The sequence below is a fragment of the Cherax quadricarinatus genome, chromosome 85 (genome assembly GCF_038502225.1).
Source record: "Cherax quadricarinatus isolate ZL_2023a chromosome 85, ASM3850222v1, whole genome shotgun sequence".
NCBI classification, from domain to species: Eukaryota; Metazoa; Arthropoda; class Malacostraca; order Decapoda; family Parastacidae; genus Cherax; species Cherax quadricarinatus.
The window spans coordinates 10930014-10946841 of NC_091376.1; the positions used below are offsets into that span (position 1 = coordinate 10930014).

At 39.5% G+C, this 16828-nt stretch overlaps 1 protein-coding gene across 1 annotated transcript in view; it reads left to right on the forward strand.

Moving 5' to 3' along the window:
- LOC128703286 (uncharacterized) overlaps positions 1-16828 on the forward strand; it is a gene marked incomplete in the record, with an annotated part of 161142 nt that overhangs the window by 60965 nt on the left and 83349 nt on the right. Inside the window, 9 exon segments of the mRNA XM_070103523.1 lie at positions 467-543; positions 1282-1423; positions 2250-2345; positions 7241-7329; positions 7939-8032; positions 8801-8859; positions 10449-10567; positions 11751-11916; positions 16272-16436. Coding sequence (XP_069959624.1) covers positions 467-543; positions 1282-1423; positions 2250-2345; positions 7241-7329; positions 7939-8032; positions 8801-8859; positions 10449-10567; positions 11751-11916; positions 16272-16436 — 1007 coding nt within the window.

Below are 16828 nucleotides of genomic sequence, written 5' to 3' on the forward strand. Positions count from 1 at the left end.
GGCTTCTGTGTTGGACTGAAGAAGCCACTGGTTGACGAAACGTTTCTTCAATAATGATTCTCAAACGTTGCTCAATTGTCTCATTCTTCACATTGTATATTATACAATATACAATGTGAAGAATGCTTAGTCTTTGCATTAACAACAGTTCCCGCTATTATTCATTTAATTTTTAAATTAATTCAGCTTACCAGTTTTCCCATCTACACTAAGCAGCAATTTTACCATCTTTATCTTCATCTTACCCACGTTTACATCTTTCTCACATGTCATGGTTCTGGCAATGCTGCAGCAGAAGTGTTTACCAGTTGTATGTCTCCCAGTATTTATACACAGAGACTTTTACTTTAATCTCTATTAAAGTGATCATTATTCTTGACTGGTGTTGAACAGGTAACATGCAGTCTTGATGGTCCTTTGAGCAGTCAATCGGTTCAAAACTACCTCAAATTTATTGTGTTTTCAGATGCAGCTATCGTCACTCCTTCTCCCATGGAGAATCCATGTGCTGAGACTGGTATGCAACCATATGACTACAGCCAGGTCAGTAAATTTTTATCAATAATCCGGTCAAAGATCTTAGAATAAGGTCAGGTGATTAAGTCTTTCAGTACAACAGAGTCGGTGGTTTTCGGACTGCAGTTACGACAGTGAATTTCACTGTAGCTAAAGTTAATGAGTCTTTTTACAGTCAAGTCACTGAGGTTTCACTACTGCCAAGTCATTGAGGTTTTCACTATAATCAGGTAAATTAGTCACTGTTTTTTTTTTAAATTCTACCGCATTAAACCAATGATTATTTATTTTATAAATATTCTATAAACAACACAAAACAACTACAAGACACCTGGCAAAATTCTGAAGCATTTTCTTAAGTTCAATAGATTTTCTTTCTGTATGTTTTATTTCTGACGTTTTCCCTCTTATTTACTTTCAGTTCTCTTCTCATATAAGAATATAAGAAAGAAAGAGCACTGCAGTAGGCCTTCTGGCCCATGCTAGGCAGGTCCAAGTCACCTACTGGTCCAGGCTAGTCAGGTCCAATTCACACCCACTCATGTATTTGTCTAACCTAATTCTAAAACTACACAGCGTTTTAGCTTTAATGACGCCCCTCGGGAGTCTGTTCCACTCATTCACAACTCTATTACCAAACCATATAGTTTCTCTGCATGCTCCTTTTCATCCCTAACTTCTCCAGGTCCCACCTACCTAGCTTTGGTTTCTTTTCCATCATTCTTTGTTCCTATGCCTTGCCTTAGGTCTCTCCTTGATCCTCAGGTACTGTGCATGTCGTACTTGTTCTACGAGGCCCAGCGGTCAGGTCCTCTGCCAGCTGATCAACGAGTCACTTGGCGATTCGACTCAGCTCTAGATGACGGTTCTGATGTTGGTCACGACCTTACTGGAGGCTACTATGATGGTGAGACGAGAGAGGGAGACACAAGACAAAGATTTAATTCCACATGATGCAATGTTTGTACAGAGATAGGTAACATTTGGGTGTTCATGCAGGAAGCCCCTAGTTTTGCAGAGCATAGGGAAAGAGAGGGAGATGGAGAACAAGCTTAGATAAATGTACTACACTTGGGTATCTTTATTGTTGAGACATTTCGCCCACCAGTGGCTTTATCCAAAACAGAGAATAATCACTGTTGGAAGATGTGAAGTCATGTTTTGAGGTGTTCAATCCCTTAGTCTTGATTACTTTTAATAGTTTTTAATTATTAAATTCATGTAAATGCGCGGTGGCCCGGTGGTCTGGTGGCTTAAGCTCTCGCTTCACACACGGAGGACCTGGGTTCGATTCCCGGCGGGTGGAAACATATCGACGAGTTTCTTTACACCTGTTGTCATGTTCACCTAACAGCAGATAGGTACCTGGGTGTTAGTCGACTGGTGTTGGTCGCATCCGGGGGACAAGATTGAGGACCAGAATGGAAATAAGAGAGTCCTCGATGACGCACTGATTTGCTTGGGTTATTCTGGGTGGCTAACCCTCAGGGGTTAAAAATCCGAACGAAATCTTATCTTATCTTAGACTTAGATAATGGTAAATTATAGGAGCCGAAACATGTTTTCACCGACAAAAGAACACAGATGCACCTAATGTAACGGCTTGATAAAGCTCCTGGAGAGCGAAACGTTGCCACAATATCACATTATTTGCACTTGTGGCCTTTTACCTAACAAGTTTCTCACGTAACATTAACAGTAACAAAAATCTCACATTTATTTATTGTTTACAGCTGGTGACCACGTCAAGTTTGGGTTCCCGATGGCTTTCACGGCCACTATGCTGGCTTGGGGACTCATAGACTTCGCTGAAGGACACGAAATTGCTGGTGAGTTGAACTGCGTGTTTAATGTCCCTAATGAATATCAGTGATAGAATATACCAATAACAATATTAAAAAAAAATACATGTGGTTTATGGTATTTTGTTGCGAAGATGTTTCGCCCACAGTGATGAACTGATGAAGTCCCTGGTGGATGTCTTTTTAACTAAATTACGTAAACTGTACAGTACCAGATTTACATGCATATAAGGCGCACAAGTGTCACAAGCAGTTGTAACGTAGCGTTAGTAAACAACTGCTAAAGCAGACCCTGAGCTGCTTTGGGGATTAGCGTGGACGGTTACAAAGCATGGCTTGCTTCTGCAGTGTTTTAAAAATTGAGGTTGGAGAGTTGAAGGAGGACGTCTTGCTTCTCCAGGAGGAGATTAGGAGGCTGAAGGTCCACCTCAGTGGGTCTGGGAGAGAGTGTGAGGTGGCTGGAGTTGTGGGGAATGAGGCTTCTAGCAGTGAGGTGCAGTCTGTCTCTCGCTGTGAGGAGGCTGTAGGTGGGGAGGTAGCAACGGCTACCAGCAGTGAGGTGCAGTCCAGCACCTGCTACAAGTGGCGAGTGGTAACCAGTAATGGGAGGAGAATCAGAATAAGGAAAGTTAAGAGTGAAGATCTGAAGGTAGGAAATCGCTTCTCTGTTCTTCAGGATGAATGTACTTCAGTGGCCAGTGAAGGTAAGGGTACTACTGCCCCTGCTAACAGAGGTAAGTGCATTCTTGTGGTTGGTGACTCTCAGGTAAGATATATTGACCGTGCTTTTTGTAATAGGTATAAGATGAGAGATAGAGTGTGCTTCCCTGGAGCTGGTGTTGGGGACATAGTTAACAGGCTGGATAATATCATGTCAGGTAATGGGAACAAGCCCATTATTTGTCTCATTGCTGGTGGAAATGATATTGGGAAGGGTAGGAGAGAAGAGCTGCTAGGAAAGTACAGGTCAGCTATAGATTTCATTAAGTCTAAGGGAGGGGTCCCAATCATATGTAGCATCTTGCCTAGAAGGGGAGTAGGAAATGAATGGTTGTCTAGGGCAATTGGTGTAAATTGCTGGCTAGACAGATACTGCAAGGAACTTTCAATCCCATTCATTGACAACTGGAACAACTTTTATGGCAAACATGATATGTATGCAAGGGATGGGGTACATCTCTCTGGGGCTGGGGTGGTAGCACTGCAAACTCAATTGAGAAGGCCATTGGTGAAATGCCTATGATTTTAAACTGATAGAAGATAGAGGTATGGGTGTGTGTGGGAAACAAGCAGGTTGCAACACTAGGGTTGGAATCAGTAAATGTATGAAAGGCATTCAGCATGAAGTTATAAATAAAGACAATAGATCAGGTCAGCAAACAAAGGGGGACAGCAGAGGACAGCAAGGGACTAGCTCCCTTAAGGTTTACTATACTAATAGCAGGAGTGTAAGAAATAAGATAGATGAGCTAAGATTAATTGCAAGTGCAGGAAACATAGATATTATTGCTATAACAGAGACCTGGCTCAATCTGAAAGATAGAGAGATGCCCTCTGAATGTCACATACAAGGCTATAAATTATTCCACACTGACAGGGTCAACAGGAAGGGTGGTGGAGTAGCGATGTATGTCAGAGACAATTTAAATTGTTGTGTTAGACAAGATATAAAAGTAGAAGCGTCAGCCACTGAATCTGTTTGGTTACAGCTTCTCGAGGGCTGAGAAAAACTAATTTTGGGTGTGATTTACAGGGCCCCAAATCTTGAAAGGGAGAGCAGTAAACTTCTATGGGACGAAATTCGTAAGGCATCTACATACGAAAATGTTGTGGTAATGGGAGATTTCAACTATAGACAGATTGACTGGAGCAATTTGACATGAAATTTAGAGTCAGGTGACCTTCTTGATACGATCCAGGATTGTTTTTTAAAACAGTTTGTGACAGAGCCAACTAGAGGAAATAACCTCCTTGACTTGGTTCTTGCCAGTAGGGAAACACTAATTAATAATCTTGAGGTTAATGATGAGCTTGGGGAAAGTGATCACAAATCACTCAGTTTTAATATATCATGGAATTCCCCTAATAATGGCAATCAAGTCTCCGTCCCTGACTTTCGCTTGGCTGATTTCATAGGACTGAAAAATTACTTAGGTGGGCTGAACTGGAATGACCTGACTAAGGGTCAAGTAGGTGGTGATGGGTGCCGATATGATGCTTTCCAGGGCATAGTTCTAGCTGCTCAGTCAAATTATGTTCCAAATAGGGAAATCAGATCAAACAAAAATGATCCTAAATGGATGAACAATAGATTAAAATATCTGATTGGTCAAAAGAGAGGCATATATAGGCAAATCAAAAGAGGAGAGGGGCAATTAAGAAATCGATATGTTCAGTTAAAGAGAGAAATAAAAAAGGGAATTAGAAAAGCAAAAAGAGATTATGAGGTTAAATTTGTAAGAGAATCGAAGACTAACCCAAAAGGATTCTTTCAGGTATACAGAAGTAAGATCAGGGACAAGATAGGCCCACTCAAAAGTTCCTCATGTCAGCTCACTGACAGTGATAAGGAAATGTGTAGAATTTTTAACACATACTTCCTCTCAGTTTTTACACAGGAGGATACCAGCGATATTCCAGTAATGATAAATTATGTAGAACAGGACGATAATAAACTGTGCACGATTAGGGTCACAAGTGACATGGTCCTTAGGGAAATAGATAAATTAAAACCTAACAAATCCCCAGGCCCTGATGAACTGTATGCAAGGGTTCTAAAGGAATGTAAAGAGGAGCTTAGCACACCTTTGGCTAATCTTTTCAACATATCACTACAAACTGGCATGGTGCCAGATAAGTGGAAAATGGCAAATGTGATACCTATTTTCAAAGCAGGTGACGGGTCCTTAGCTTCGAACTATAGACCAATAAGCCTAACCTCCATAGTGGGAAAATTTATGGAATCAATAATTGCCGAGGCAGTTCGTAGCCACCTTGAAAAGCATAAATTAATCAACGAATCTCAGCATGGTTTTACAAAGGGGCGTTCCTGCGTTACGAATTTATTAACTTTTTTCACTAAGGTATTTGAGGAGGTAGATCATGGTAATGAATATGATATTGTGTATATGGACTTCAGTAAGGCTTTTGACAGGGTCCCACATCAGAGACTATTGAGGAAAATTAAGGCACATGGAATAGGAGGAGAAATTTTTTCCTGGATAGAGGCATGGTTGACAAATAGGCAGCAGAGAGTTTGCATAAATGGGGAGAAATCAGAGTGGGGAAGCGTCACGAGCGGTGTTCCACAGGGGTCAGTGTTGGGCCCCCTGCTGTTCACAATCTACATAAACGACATAGATGAGGGCATAAAGAGCGACATCGGCAAGTTTGCCGATGACACCAAAATAGGCCGTCGAATTCATTCTGACGAGAACATTCGAGCACTCCAGGAAGATTTGAATAGACTGATGCAGTGGTCGGAGAAGTGGCAGATGCAGTTTAATATAGACAAATGCAAAGTTCTAAATGTTGGACAGGACAATAACCATGCCACATATAAACTAAATAATGTAGATCTTAATATTACGGATTGCGAAAAAGATTTAGGAGTTCTGGTTAGCAGTAATCTGAAACCAAGACAACAGTGCATAAGTGTTCGCAATAAAGCTAATAGAATCCTTGGCTTCATATCAAGAAGCATAAATAATAGGAGTCCTCAGGTTGTTCTTCAACTCTATACATCCTTGGTTAGGCCTCATTTAGATTATGCTGCACAGTTTTGGTCACCGTCTTACAGAATGGATATAAATTCTCTGGAAAATGTACAAAGGAGGATGACAAAGTTGATCCCATGTATCAGAAACCTTCCCTATGAGGATAGACTAAGGGCCCTGAATCTGCACTCTCTAGAAAGACGTAGAATTAGGGAGGATATGATTGAGGTGTATAAATGGAAGACAGGAATAAATAAAGGGGATGTAAATAGTGTGCTGAAAATATCTAGCCTAGACAGGACTCGCAGCAATGGTTTTAAGTTGGAAAAATTCAAATTCAGGAAGGATATGGGAAAGTACTGGTTTGGTAATATAGTTGTGGATGAGTGGAACAAACTTCTGAGTACAGTTATAGAGGCCAGAACGTTGTGTAGCTTTAAAAATAGGTTGGATAAATACATGAGTGGATGTGGGTGGGTGTGAGTTGGACCTGATAGCTTGTGCTACCAGGTCGGTTGCCGTGTTCCTCCCTTAAGTCAATGTGACCTGACCTGACTAGGTTGGGTGCATTGGCTTAAGCCGGTAGGAGACTTGGACCTGCCTCGCATGGGCCAGTTGGCCTTCTGCAGTGTTCCTTCGTTCTTATGTTCTTATGTTCTTATGTAACACAAAGCCTACCCTTGACCCTGACCTTGAGCATATAAGGCGCAGGCTGATTTTCTAAGAATTTGTGGGGAAAAGTGCGTCTTATATGCCGGAAAATGCGGTACGTCTCTAATATTTGCAGCCGGAGACAGCGGTTATACTCGTTCACAATTACAATACCCATATAGAAGATCTTGTAGTGAAAAATTATCATGAGCTTCATGACCCGTATGGGTCATGCAATTTTAGGCATTCCTTATCAGTAAAGTAGATAAGGTAATGTAAAGTATATCGTTATGACCTTCCAGTACTCTGCCTGGCCCGAAACCATCATTATTATTATTATTATTATTATTATTATTATTATTATTATTATCCTAACTGGAACAGTACACAAATACCCTGCACATAGGAGAAAGAATCTTATGTGGTGGTTATCTGCATATTATTCTAATTATTATTATTACTAATTATGATATTCAAAGGAAAGCTGTAAACACACAGAGGTCTTACTCCTCCCGGAGTACAGAACGTGCTCATGTTTTGTGTTTACCCCGGCAGGTCAGACTGAGTATGGTCGCACAGCGGTCAAGTGGGCCACAGACTACTTCCTGAAAGCTTACACAGCCAAGAATGAGTTCTACGGTCAGGTCAGCATCCCTTCTGCTGCAGTTTACAAACTTTTTATGTACAGACAGTTAAGAGAGAATTAAAAGCAGGAAGACGTGAGATTTGTTGATATTTGGTGAAATTTTGGTAATGGTTACCTTAAAGCGTTTTGGAAATATGTGAATAAATGCAGAATTAAAAGCAGGAAGACGTGAGATTTGTTGATATTTGGTGAAATTTTGGTAATGGTTACCTTAAAGCGTTTTGGAAATATGTGAATAAATGCTAAAACATTGTTAGAATGCACTTCGGTCCGGGAAACGTTTCCAAGAACCGAAACGTTTTCTAATATGTCATAATGTCTGCTCACGTATCTTCTCAAAACATATATGCTTTAATGCAGTATATAAAATACACAGGAGTAAGTATCGAAGTAGAGAAGAAATGAAGCACAGCAGAGCATCAAAAAGATAAAAGACTTACTGAAAATAACAAGTGCAAATTAATAGAAACAATGCATGCAGTATCAAAAAGTTTAAAGATTAATACACGATCCGCACATAGAAACTTATGACGACGTTTCGCTCTTACTTGGACCAATAACTACTTCATGGCATCTTAGTTGATGAAAGTTTTGGGACTCATTTCAGGTGGGCAAAGGAGACGTCGACCATGCCTATTGGGGTCGCCCTGAGGAGATGACCATGGAGAGACCTTCCTATAAAATCGACGAGGCAAACCCAGGTTAGTAAGTCGTGGCAATGTTTATGTTATGTAGAGTTTGTAAGAGTTCCTTTGTGCATGTATTAATAATTCTTCAGGGTGTGAATAAGAATTTCTTTGAATGTGATTTAAGAATTCGTAAGAGCGGGAATTAAGAATTCCTTAGGTGTGATTTAGGAATTCCTTAGAGCGGGTTCACCTGACATTATTTTCAAAATACCAAGTTCACAACATTTTGCTACAAATCAGGGATATTAATGTTATAAGTAAATCTCTGAAGCCACAGAGGCAACCAGGCACTGTAGTACCTCTTCCAACAGCATCAATGAACTAACCATTCAAGGTAAGGTAGCATTTGTTTATATGCCTCACGCAGTGTTTTTGACTGTGTCTACCGGACTTAATTTTAGAGGTGAGGGAGTAATATGCCTGCACTCTGAAAGACTGTGTAGGGATGTTGCTGTTCAGACGTTCATCTGGGATGCAACGGCTGTGCACTTCTGTGCAAAGACAGTTGTTGATACATAAGACATGTGCAACATTTGGGCATTATAGATACCCAACTGTTACACGTGTGTCTTGTCAACTTGTCTGTATTTTATCCCATTTCAACAATTTGTTCTTGTACAGGCTATGAAGACACCAAACAGCATACTTCTTTAATATAGCAACATTTCGGTCAAAAGTCTGTAATCATGACTTGAAAACAGATAAAAATGCTGTATGAAACATTGTTTCACTAATTATATTTTAGACCTGAGATTCTGAGACTAAAATCATCTCTTTCAGGAAGTGAGTTGGCTGGAGAGACAGCGGCCGCCTTGGCAGCAGCATCCATAGTCTTCAAGGTAATTTCTCAACCAATCTTCGGTTTTCCAACTGATTCTTCTGTGGGAGTCTTGTTTTTGGAATGCTAAACACAGGCGAGTCCTTTAGTGCAAGGAGTGGTGGAGGTTCGATCCTCCGTCCATCAACTGTGGTCACTGATCAGTTAGACTGTTGGTAATGATTTCCATGTTTGTTACTGTGTGCTTTCTCATGTTTTTTCCTGTTTTTTTTTGTACTGCTGCTGTCGTTGTTGTCTTTACATTATTTCTGTAGTCTTACCTCCAGTAATATGTTGTTTTAAGTCCAGTAATATGTTGTCTTACCTCCAGTGATATGTTGTCTTACCTCCAGTAATGTGTTGTCTTACCTCCAGTAATATGTTGTCTTACCTCTAGTAATATGTTGTCTTACCTCCAGTAATGTGTTGTCTTACCTACAGTAACATGTTGTCTTACCTCCAGTAATGTGTTGTCTTACCTCCAGTAATGTGTTGTCTTGCCTCCAGTAATATGTTGTCTTGCCTCCAGTAATATGTTGTCTTACCTCCAGTAATATGTTGTCTTACCTCCAGTAATATGTTGTCTTACCTCCAGTAATATGTTGTCTTACCTCCAGTAATATGTTGTCTTACCTCTAGTAATATGTTGTCTTACCTCAAGTAATGTGTTGTCTTACCTACAGTAATATGTTGTCTTACCTCCAGTAATATGTTGTCTTACCTCCAGTAATATGTTGTCTTACCTCCAGTCTTTGAGTTGTTTTCTTAGCTTTATAAAATCACGCTAAAACAGTTTGATCTGAGGAAGAGGAATATTCAGTTCCTTGGATCAAGAGCATTTAACAAGCATCAAGACACCTTGAACGGGTTTTCTCTGTTGCTCCCGTTTTTATACAACTTGTGCTGCTAATGGCGATAATTACTTCTGTTACATTTCGTTTTAACAACGTGATTTTTATCCGTTTATTTGTCTGATTTCTGTTATCTTGTCTGTTGATTCTTAAATATAAACTCATGTGGTTTCAGATATATTTTTATCCTAAAGTCGATGTGAAGTTATATATGTCGTGCCGAATAGTTAAACTTGCAATTTTGGTTTAAATAGCAGCGCTCTTCTTGCCGAATAAGGCAAGTGAAAATCTGTGTATGCAGTAATTTCACAAAAATCATTCTGAACCTAATGAAAAAAATATATTTCATTGTGTTTATTATCATTGTAAACTTATCTAAAATATATTTAGTTGGATTAGGATAACTTAAGTTGTACTTGTTATAATAAGGTCAGGTAAGTTTTCTAAGGTTCTTTTGGTACAAAATTATTAATTTTTACATTAACATTAATGAAAAGAAATACATTTTTAAACGTATAAGAGAAATTTTTAGAAAAGACTTAATTTTAAATGAATTCTTGATAATTGACCAGTTTTATCTAATCGGCATGACATATACCAGAGTAAAAATAAGAAATAAAACCTAAGCGCTCAGGTTTTATTTCCTATATATTCACTATGGTTTATTTACATATTTGCTACCACGCGTTTTGCTGTGATTTCTTTCCTCTCAACAATTCTTCTCTGTTTTTATATTGTGATAAATCCACCCGGTCCTCAGGAGGCGGACCCGTCGTACTCAGAGACGTTGCTGGCCACGGCCAAGGAACTGTACGACTTCGCAAACAACTTCCGACAGAACTATGACGTCTCTATCGAAGACGCTTACTACTACTACCAGTACGTATTAAACTCATGACATAAGTGTTATAAATGTGTGTGTGTGTGTGTGTGTGTGTGTACTCACCTATTTATGGTTCCAGGGGTCAAGTCATAGCTCCTGGCCCCTAATCTTCACTGATCGCTACTAGGTCCTCTCTCCGTGTGTGTGTGTGTCTGTCTGTCTGTGTGTCTGATAAGCCGAAATAGTTAATTAGGCCCTAAAAACTGAACTTTTCTAGACCAAAAGATATATTTTTTTATTGAAAGTGATGTAAAAATTTAAGTTTTGTACCAAACCTGACTTTCGAGAACTCTCCTCACCTGTTATAAACGTTATTTATTTTAGCCAAATTCTACAAAACGTAAATCAGTTAAAATTAATTTAATATTCCATTAAAATCAATGTGTATATTTTTCATTACGTTCACACTAATTTTCGCGGATTTATTGTATAAATAAATTGACACTCTGTGTAGTCAAGAAATGACAGTTGATTTCAGCAAGCATGACTAAACGTCAACCATCTCTATTGATGAACATTAAAATGGTATAAAATACCGACAGATTGTTAGGTAAGACACATATGCAACAGTTAGGTATCTTTATTTCGAAACGTTTCGCCTACACAGTAGGCTTCTTCAGTCGAGTACAGAAAAGTTGATAGAAGCAGAAGAGACTTGAAGACAATGTAATCAGTCCATCACCCTTAAAGTTTTGAGGTGGTCAGTCCCTCAGTCTGGAGAAGAGCATTGTTCCAAAGTTTGAAACAATATCATATTGTTTCAAACTTTGGAACAATGCTCTTCTCCAGACTGAGGGACTGACCACCTCAAAACTTTAAGGGTGATGGACTGATTACATCGTCTTCAAGTCTCTTCTGCTTCTATCAACTTTTCTGTACTCGACTGAAGAAGCCTACTGTGTAGGCGAAACGTTTCGAAATAAAGATACCTAACTGTTGCATATGTGTCTTACCTAACATCTCTATTGATGTACTAGTTACATTGACTCCGGGTTGAGGGACTGGTTACCTCAAACTCCTTCTGATCCTCACCATTCTTCTTTGTACTGGACTGATGAAGCCGTGTGGCGAAACATTTCCACAATAAAGAAATTATCACCCATCTCTGTACAAACATTGTATCAAGCCGAAATATGAAAAGAAAGGACAAGAATGTAAGTAATCCTGGTATCTCTTCAGCTCATTTAGCGGCTACGGTGATGAGCTTGGCTGGGCGGCGCTGTGGCTGGCCAGGGCCACGGGAGACGACGCGTATCTCACCCTCGCTAGAGAACACTGGGACGAGTTCCAGCTTGGAGGCTACGGTGGCTCCATCGGCTGGGACGACAAGCGAGGCGGCGTTGATGTAAGTTCCCTTCACAGACTCTTCATTTAAGAGATACCTAGCAATATAACCTAGCGGTGAGAGCTGCGGCTCTCACCGCCTTGATCAGGCGATCAAATCCTCCCCAACTTGGAAAGTATATTAAGAGGTGATAAGTAACACATATTTGCAACAACTGGGTATCAACAATAAAGATACTTAAGTGTTGCACATGTGTCTTACTTATCAGCTTCTCGGTATTTTATACCATTTTTAATATGGCCAAGAGTCATGACATTACACCTGCTTTACCCTTCCCTGAGATACACCTGATTATCTCCCATTTCCCAGGCGCTGCCCCATGAATATAATAATAATAATAATAATAATCATAATAATAATAATAATAATAATAATAATAATAATAATAATAATAATAATAATATTAAAATAAAAATAACAATAAATAATAATAATAATAATAATAATAATAATAATACAGTAATAATAATTATTTTTTATTATTTTTATTATCACACTGGCTGATTCCCACCAAGGCAGGGTGGCCCGAAAAAGAAAAACTTTCACCATCATTCACTCCATCACTGTCTTGCCAGAAGGGCGCTTTACACTACAGTTTTTAAACTGCAACATTAACACCCCTCCTTCAGAGTGCAGGCACTGTACTTCCCATCTCCAGGACTCAAGTCCGGCCTGCCGGTTTCCCTGAACCCCTTCATAAATGTTACTTTGCTCACACTCCAACAGCACGTCAAGTATTAAAAACCATTCGTCTCCATTCACTCCTATCAAACACGCTCACGCATGCCTGCTGGAAGTCCAAGCCCCTCGCACACAAAACCTCCTTTACCCCCTCCCTCCAACCTTTCCTAGGCCGACCTCTACCCCGCCTTCCTTCCACTACAGACTGATACACTCTTGAAGTCACTCTGTTTCGCTCCATTCTCTCTACATGTCCGAACCACCTCAACAACCCTTCTGCAGCCCTCTGGACAACAGTTTTGGTAATCCCGCACCTCCTAACTTCCAAACTACGAATTCTCTGCATTATATTCACACCACACATTGCCCTCAGACATGACATCTCCACTGCCTCCAGCCTTCTCCTCGCTGCAACATTCATCACCCATGCTTCACACCCATATAAGAGCGTTGGTAAAACTATACTCTCATACATTCCCCTCTTTGCCTCCAAGGACAAAGTTCTTTGTCTCCACAGACTCCTAAGTGCACCACTCACCCATTTCCCCTCATCAATTCTATGATTCACCTCATCTTTCATAGACCCATCCGCTGACACGTCCACTCCCAAATATCTGAATACATTCACCTCCTCCATACTCTCTCCCTCCAATCTGATATCCAATCTTTCATCACCTAATCTTTTTGATATCCTCATAACCTTACTCTTTCCTGTATTCACTTTCAATTTTCTTCTTTTGCACACCCTACCAAATTCATCCACCAATCTCTGCAACTTCTCTTCAGAATCTCCCAAGAGCACAGTGTCATCAGCAAAGAGCAACTGTGACAACTTCCACTTTATGTGTGATTCTTTATCTTTTAACTCCACGCCTCTTGCCAAGACCCTCACATTTACTTCTCTTACAACCCCATCTATAAATATATTAAACAACCACGGTGACATCACACATCCTTGTCTAAGGCCTACTTTTACTGGGAAATAATTTCCCTCTTTCCTACATACTCTAACTTGAGCCTCACTATCCTCGTAAAAACTCTTCACTGCTTTCAGTAACCTACCTCCTACACCATACACCTGCAACATCTGCCACATTGCCCCCCTATCCACCCTGTCATACGCCTTTTCCAAATCCCTAAATGCCACAAAGACCTCTTTAGCCTTATCTAAATACTGTTCACTTATATGTTTCACTGTAAACACCTGGTCCACACACCCCCTACCTTTCCTAAAGCCTCCTTGTTCATCTGCTATCCTATTCTCCATCTTACTCTTAATTCTTTCAATAATAACTCTACCATACACTTTACCAGGTATACTCAACAGACTTATCCCCCTATAATTTTTGCACTCTCTTTTGTCCCCTTTGCCTTTATGCAAAGGAACTATGCATGCTCTCTGCCAATCCCTAGGTACCTTACCCTCTTCCATACATTTATTAAATAATTGCACCAACCACTCCAAAACTATATCCCCACCTGCTTTTAACATTTCTATCTTTATCCCATCAATCCCGGCTGCCTTACCCCCTTTCATTTTACCTACTGCCTCACGAACTTCCCCCACACTCACAACTGGCTCTTCCTCACTCCTACAAGATGTTATTCCTCCTTGCCCTATACACGAAATCACAGCTTCCCTATCTTCATCAACATTTAACAATTCCTCAAAATATTCCCTCCATCTTCCCAATACCTCTAACTCTCCATTTAATAACTCTCCTCTCCTATTTTTAACTGACAAATCCATTTGTTCTCTAGGCTTCCTTAACTTGTTAATCTCACTCCAAAACTTTTTCTTATTTTCAACAAAATTTGTTGATAACATCTCACCCACTCTCTCATTTGCTCTCTTTTTACATTGCTTCACCACACTCTTAACCTCTCTCTTTTTCTCCATATACTCTTCCCTCCTTGCATCACTTCCACTTTGTAAAAACTTCTCATATGCTAACTTTTTCTCCCTTACTACTCTCTTTACATCATCGTTCCACCAATCGCTCCTCTTCCCTCCCGCACCCACTTTCCTGTAACCACAAACTTCTGCTGAACACTCTAACACTACATTTTTAAACCTACCCTATACCTCTTCGACCCCATTTCCTATGCTCTCATTAGCCCATCTATCCTCCAATAGCTGTTTATATCTTACCCTAACTGCCTCCTCTTTTAGTTTATAAACCTTCACCTCTCTCTTCCCTGATGCTTCTATTCTCCTTGTATCCCATCTACCTTTTACTCTCAGTGTAGCTACAACTAGAAAGTGATCTGATATATCTGTGGCCTCTCTGTAAACATGTACATCCTGAAGTCTACTCAACAGTCTTTTATCTACCAATACATAATCCAACAAACTACTGTCATTTCGCCCTACATCAAATCTTGTATACTTATTTACCCTCTTTTTCTTAAAATATGTATTACCTATAACTAAACCCCTTTCTATACAAAGTTCAGTCAAAGGGCTCCCATTATCATTTACACCTGGCACCCCAAACTTACCTACCACACCCTCTCTAAAAGTTTCTCCTACTTTAGCATTCAGATCCCCTACCACAATTACTCTCTCACTTGGTTCAAAGGCTCCTATACATTCACTTAACATCTCCCAAAATCTCTCTCTCTCTTCTACATTCCTCTTTTCTCCAGGTGCATACACGCTTATTATGACCCACTTTTCGCATCCAACATTTACTTTAATCCACATAATTCTTGAATTTACACATTCATATTCTCTTTTCTCCTTCCATAACTGATCCGTCAACATTAATTAATAATAGTATAATAATTAATTAATAATAGTATAAATTATATTATGGATCAACAGAAAGGCTCTCCCCCATAAACATACTATTATTATTCCCACTTAAATTTAAGTAAACAAGGTGTTTTACGAAATTCCTCTCTATATAGCATTAATTTTTTTTTGTATTCGTTATAAGTATAACCAACATTGAACAGCGGCTTGATAGGCCTTCATACTGTCCACTGTCGAATTTTGGATGGACTTTTCATTGGCCATTTAAAAAATACCTAAATAAAGGAGCTTCATAAGATAGCTTAATATATTCTATAATTTTAGACTTCCTACAAAAATTTGTATAATAAACACACGTCTGGTAGAATTATTATTACTGTATATTCATTGGGAAACGCTAAACCTGTATGAAAGAAATGGTTTAGACATGTGAACAAACATTAGGGCATATTAGAAAACGTTTCAGTCCTGGGACCTTGATCATTTCTTATCAAGGTCCCAGGACCTTGATTCTAATGTTTACGCAGGTAACTTTCTAAACTTCCTCAGTTTGTATTAACAAAGTTGATGCCATGAGAGAGCTAAATCTGTATGGGAAAGCACTAAATCTGGAGAATAAAAGATAATTTGATTTGATCGAAAGATGGAAAGAGCAGCTCCAGTTTCTTGAATCAAGAACTCTTCATCAGCATTGAGGGACTTCCTGTGAAGGGAGTCGGGACATAAATTGTTGTACAGTCTTAAATTTGGGAAATATTACTACTACTACTACTACTACTACTACTACTACTCATTAGAATACAAGAAAGTAGGAGCACTGAAGTAGGCTTACTGGCCCATACTAGGCAAGTCTTTCTCAAACTCACTAACAAAAATACTTGCCCACTCCATTTTCAGTGCCTCGTTTTCCTTGCAGTCACTCTTCTACCTACTGACTGGCGAATCCCAGTATTCTGATCTTGTCAACCAACACCTGGACTGGTTGAGGAACGATGCCCCATACACCCCAGAGGGTCTGGTCTTCCTGAACGCCTGGGGTTCTAACAGAGATGCTGCCAACGCCATTTTCCTCGCACTCTGGGTCAGTTCTGATGTAGATGACTTAGAAAGCTGACAAGTTGATGACCGAGAGACTTACGTAACATTTAGGTATCTTCATAAATAGTTCCAAATGTTGCATAAATGTCTTAGTCTTCAACTTGTCTGTTTTGAAAACTATTTTCATCACAACTTTAACATCAATAAAAGCGAACACATGTAGGAATAATTTCCTTCATGTTGGAAATAAATTACCAGTACTAAAGATATAATATTTAAGCGACTCATTCTTGACTTGGGATCTACAGTGGATGATCAATATTTTAATGAATGATATGTAAGAAAAACAAGTTACCAAGGTTTTCTTTATGAGTTGCCAAATAGACTAGTAAGACACATTTGTTACAGTTGGACATGTATATTTGTAACCTCTGA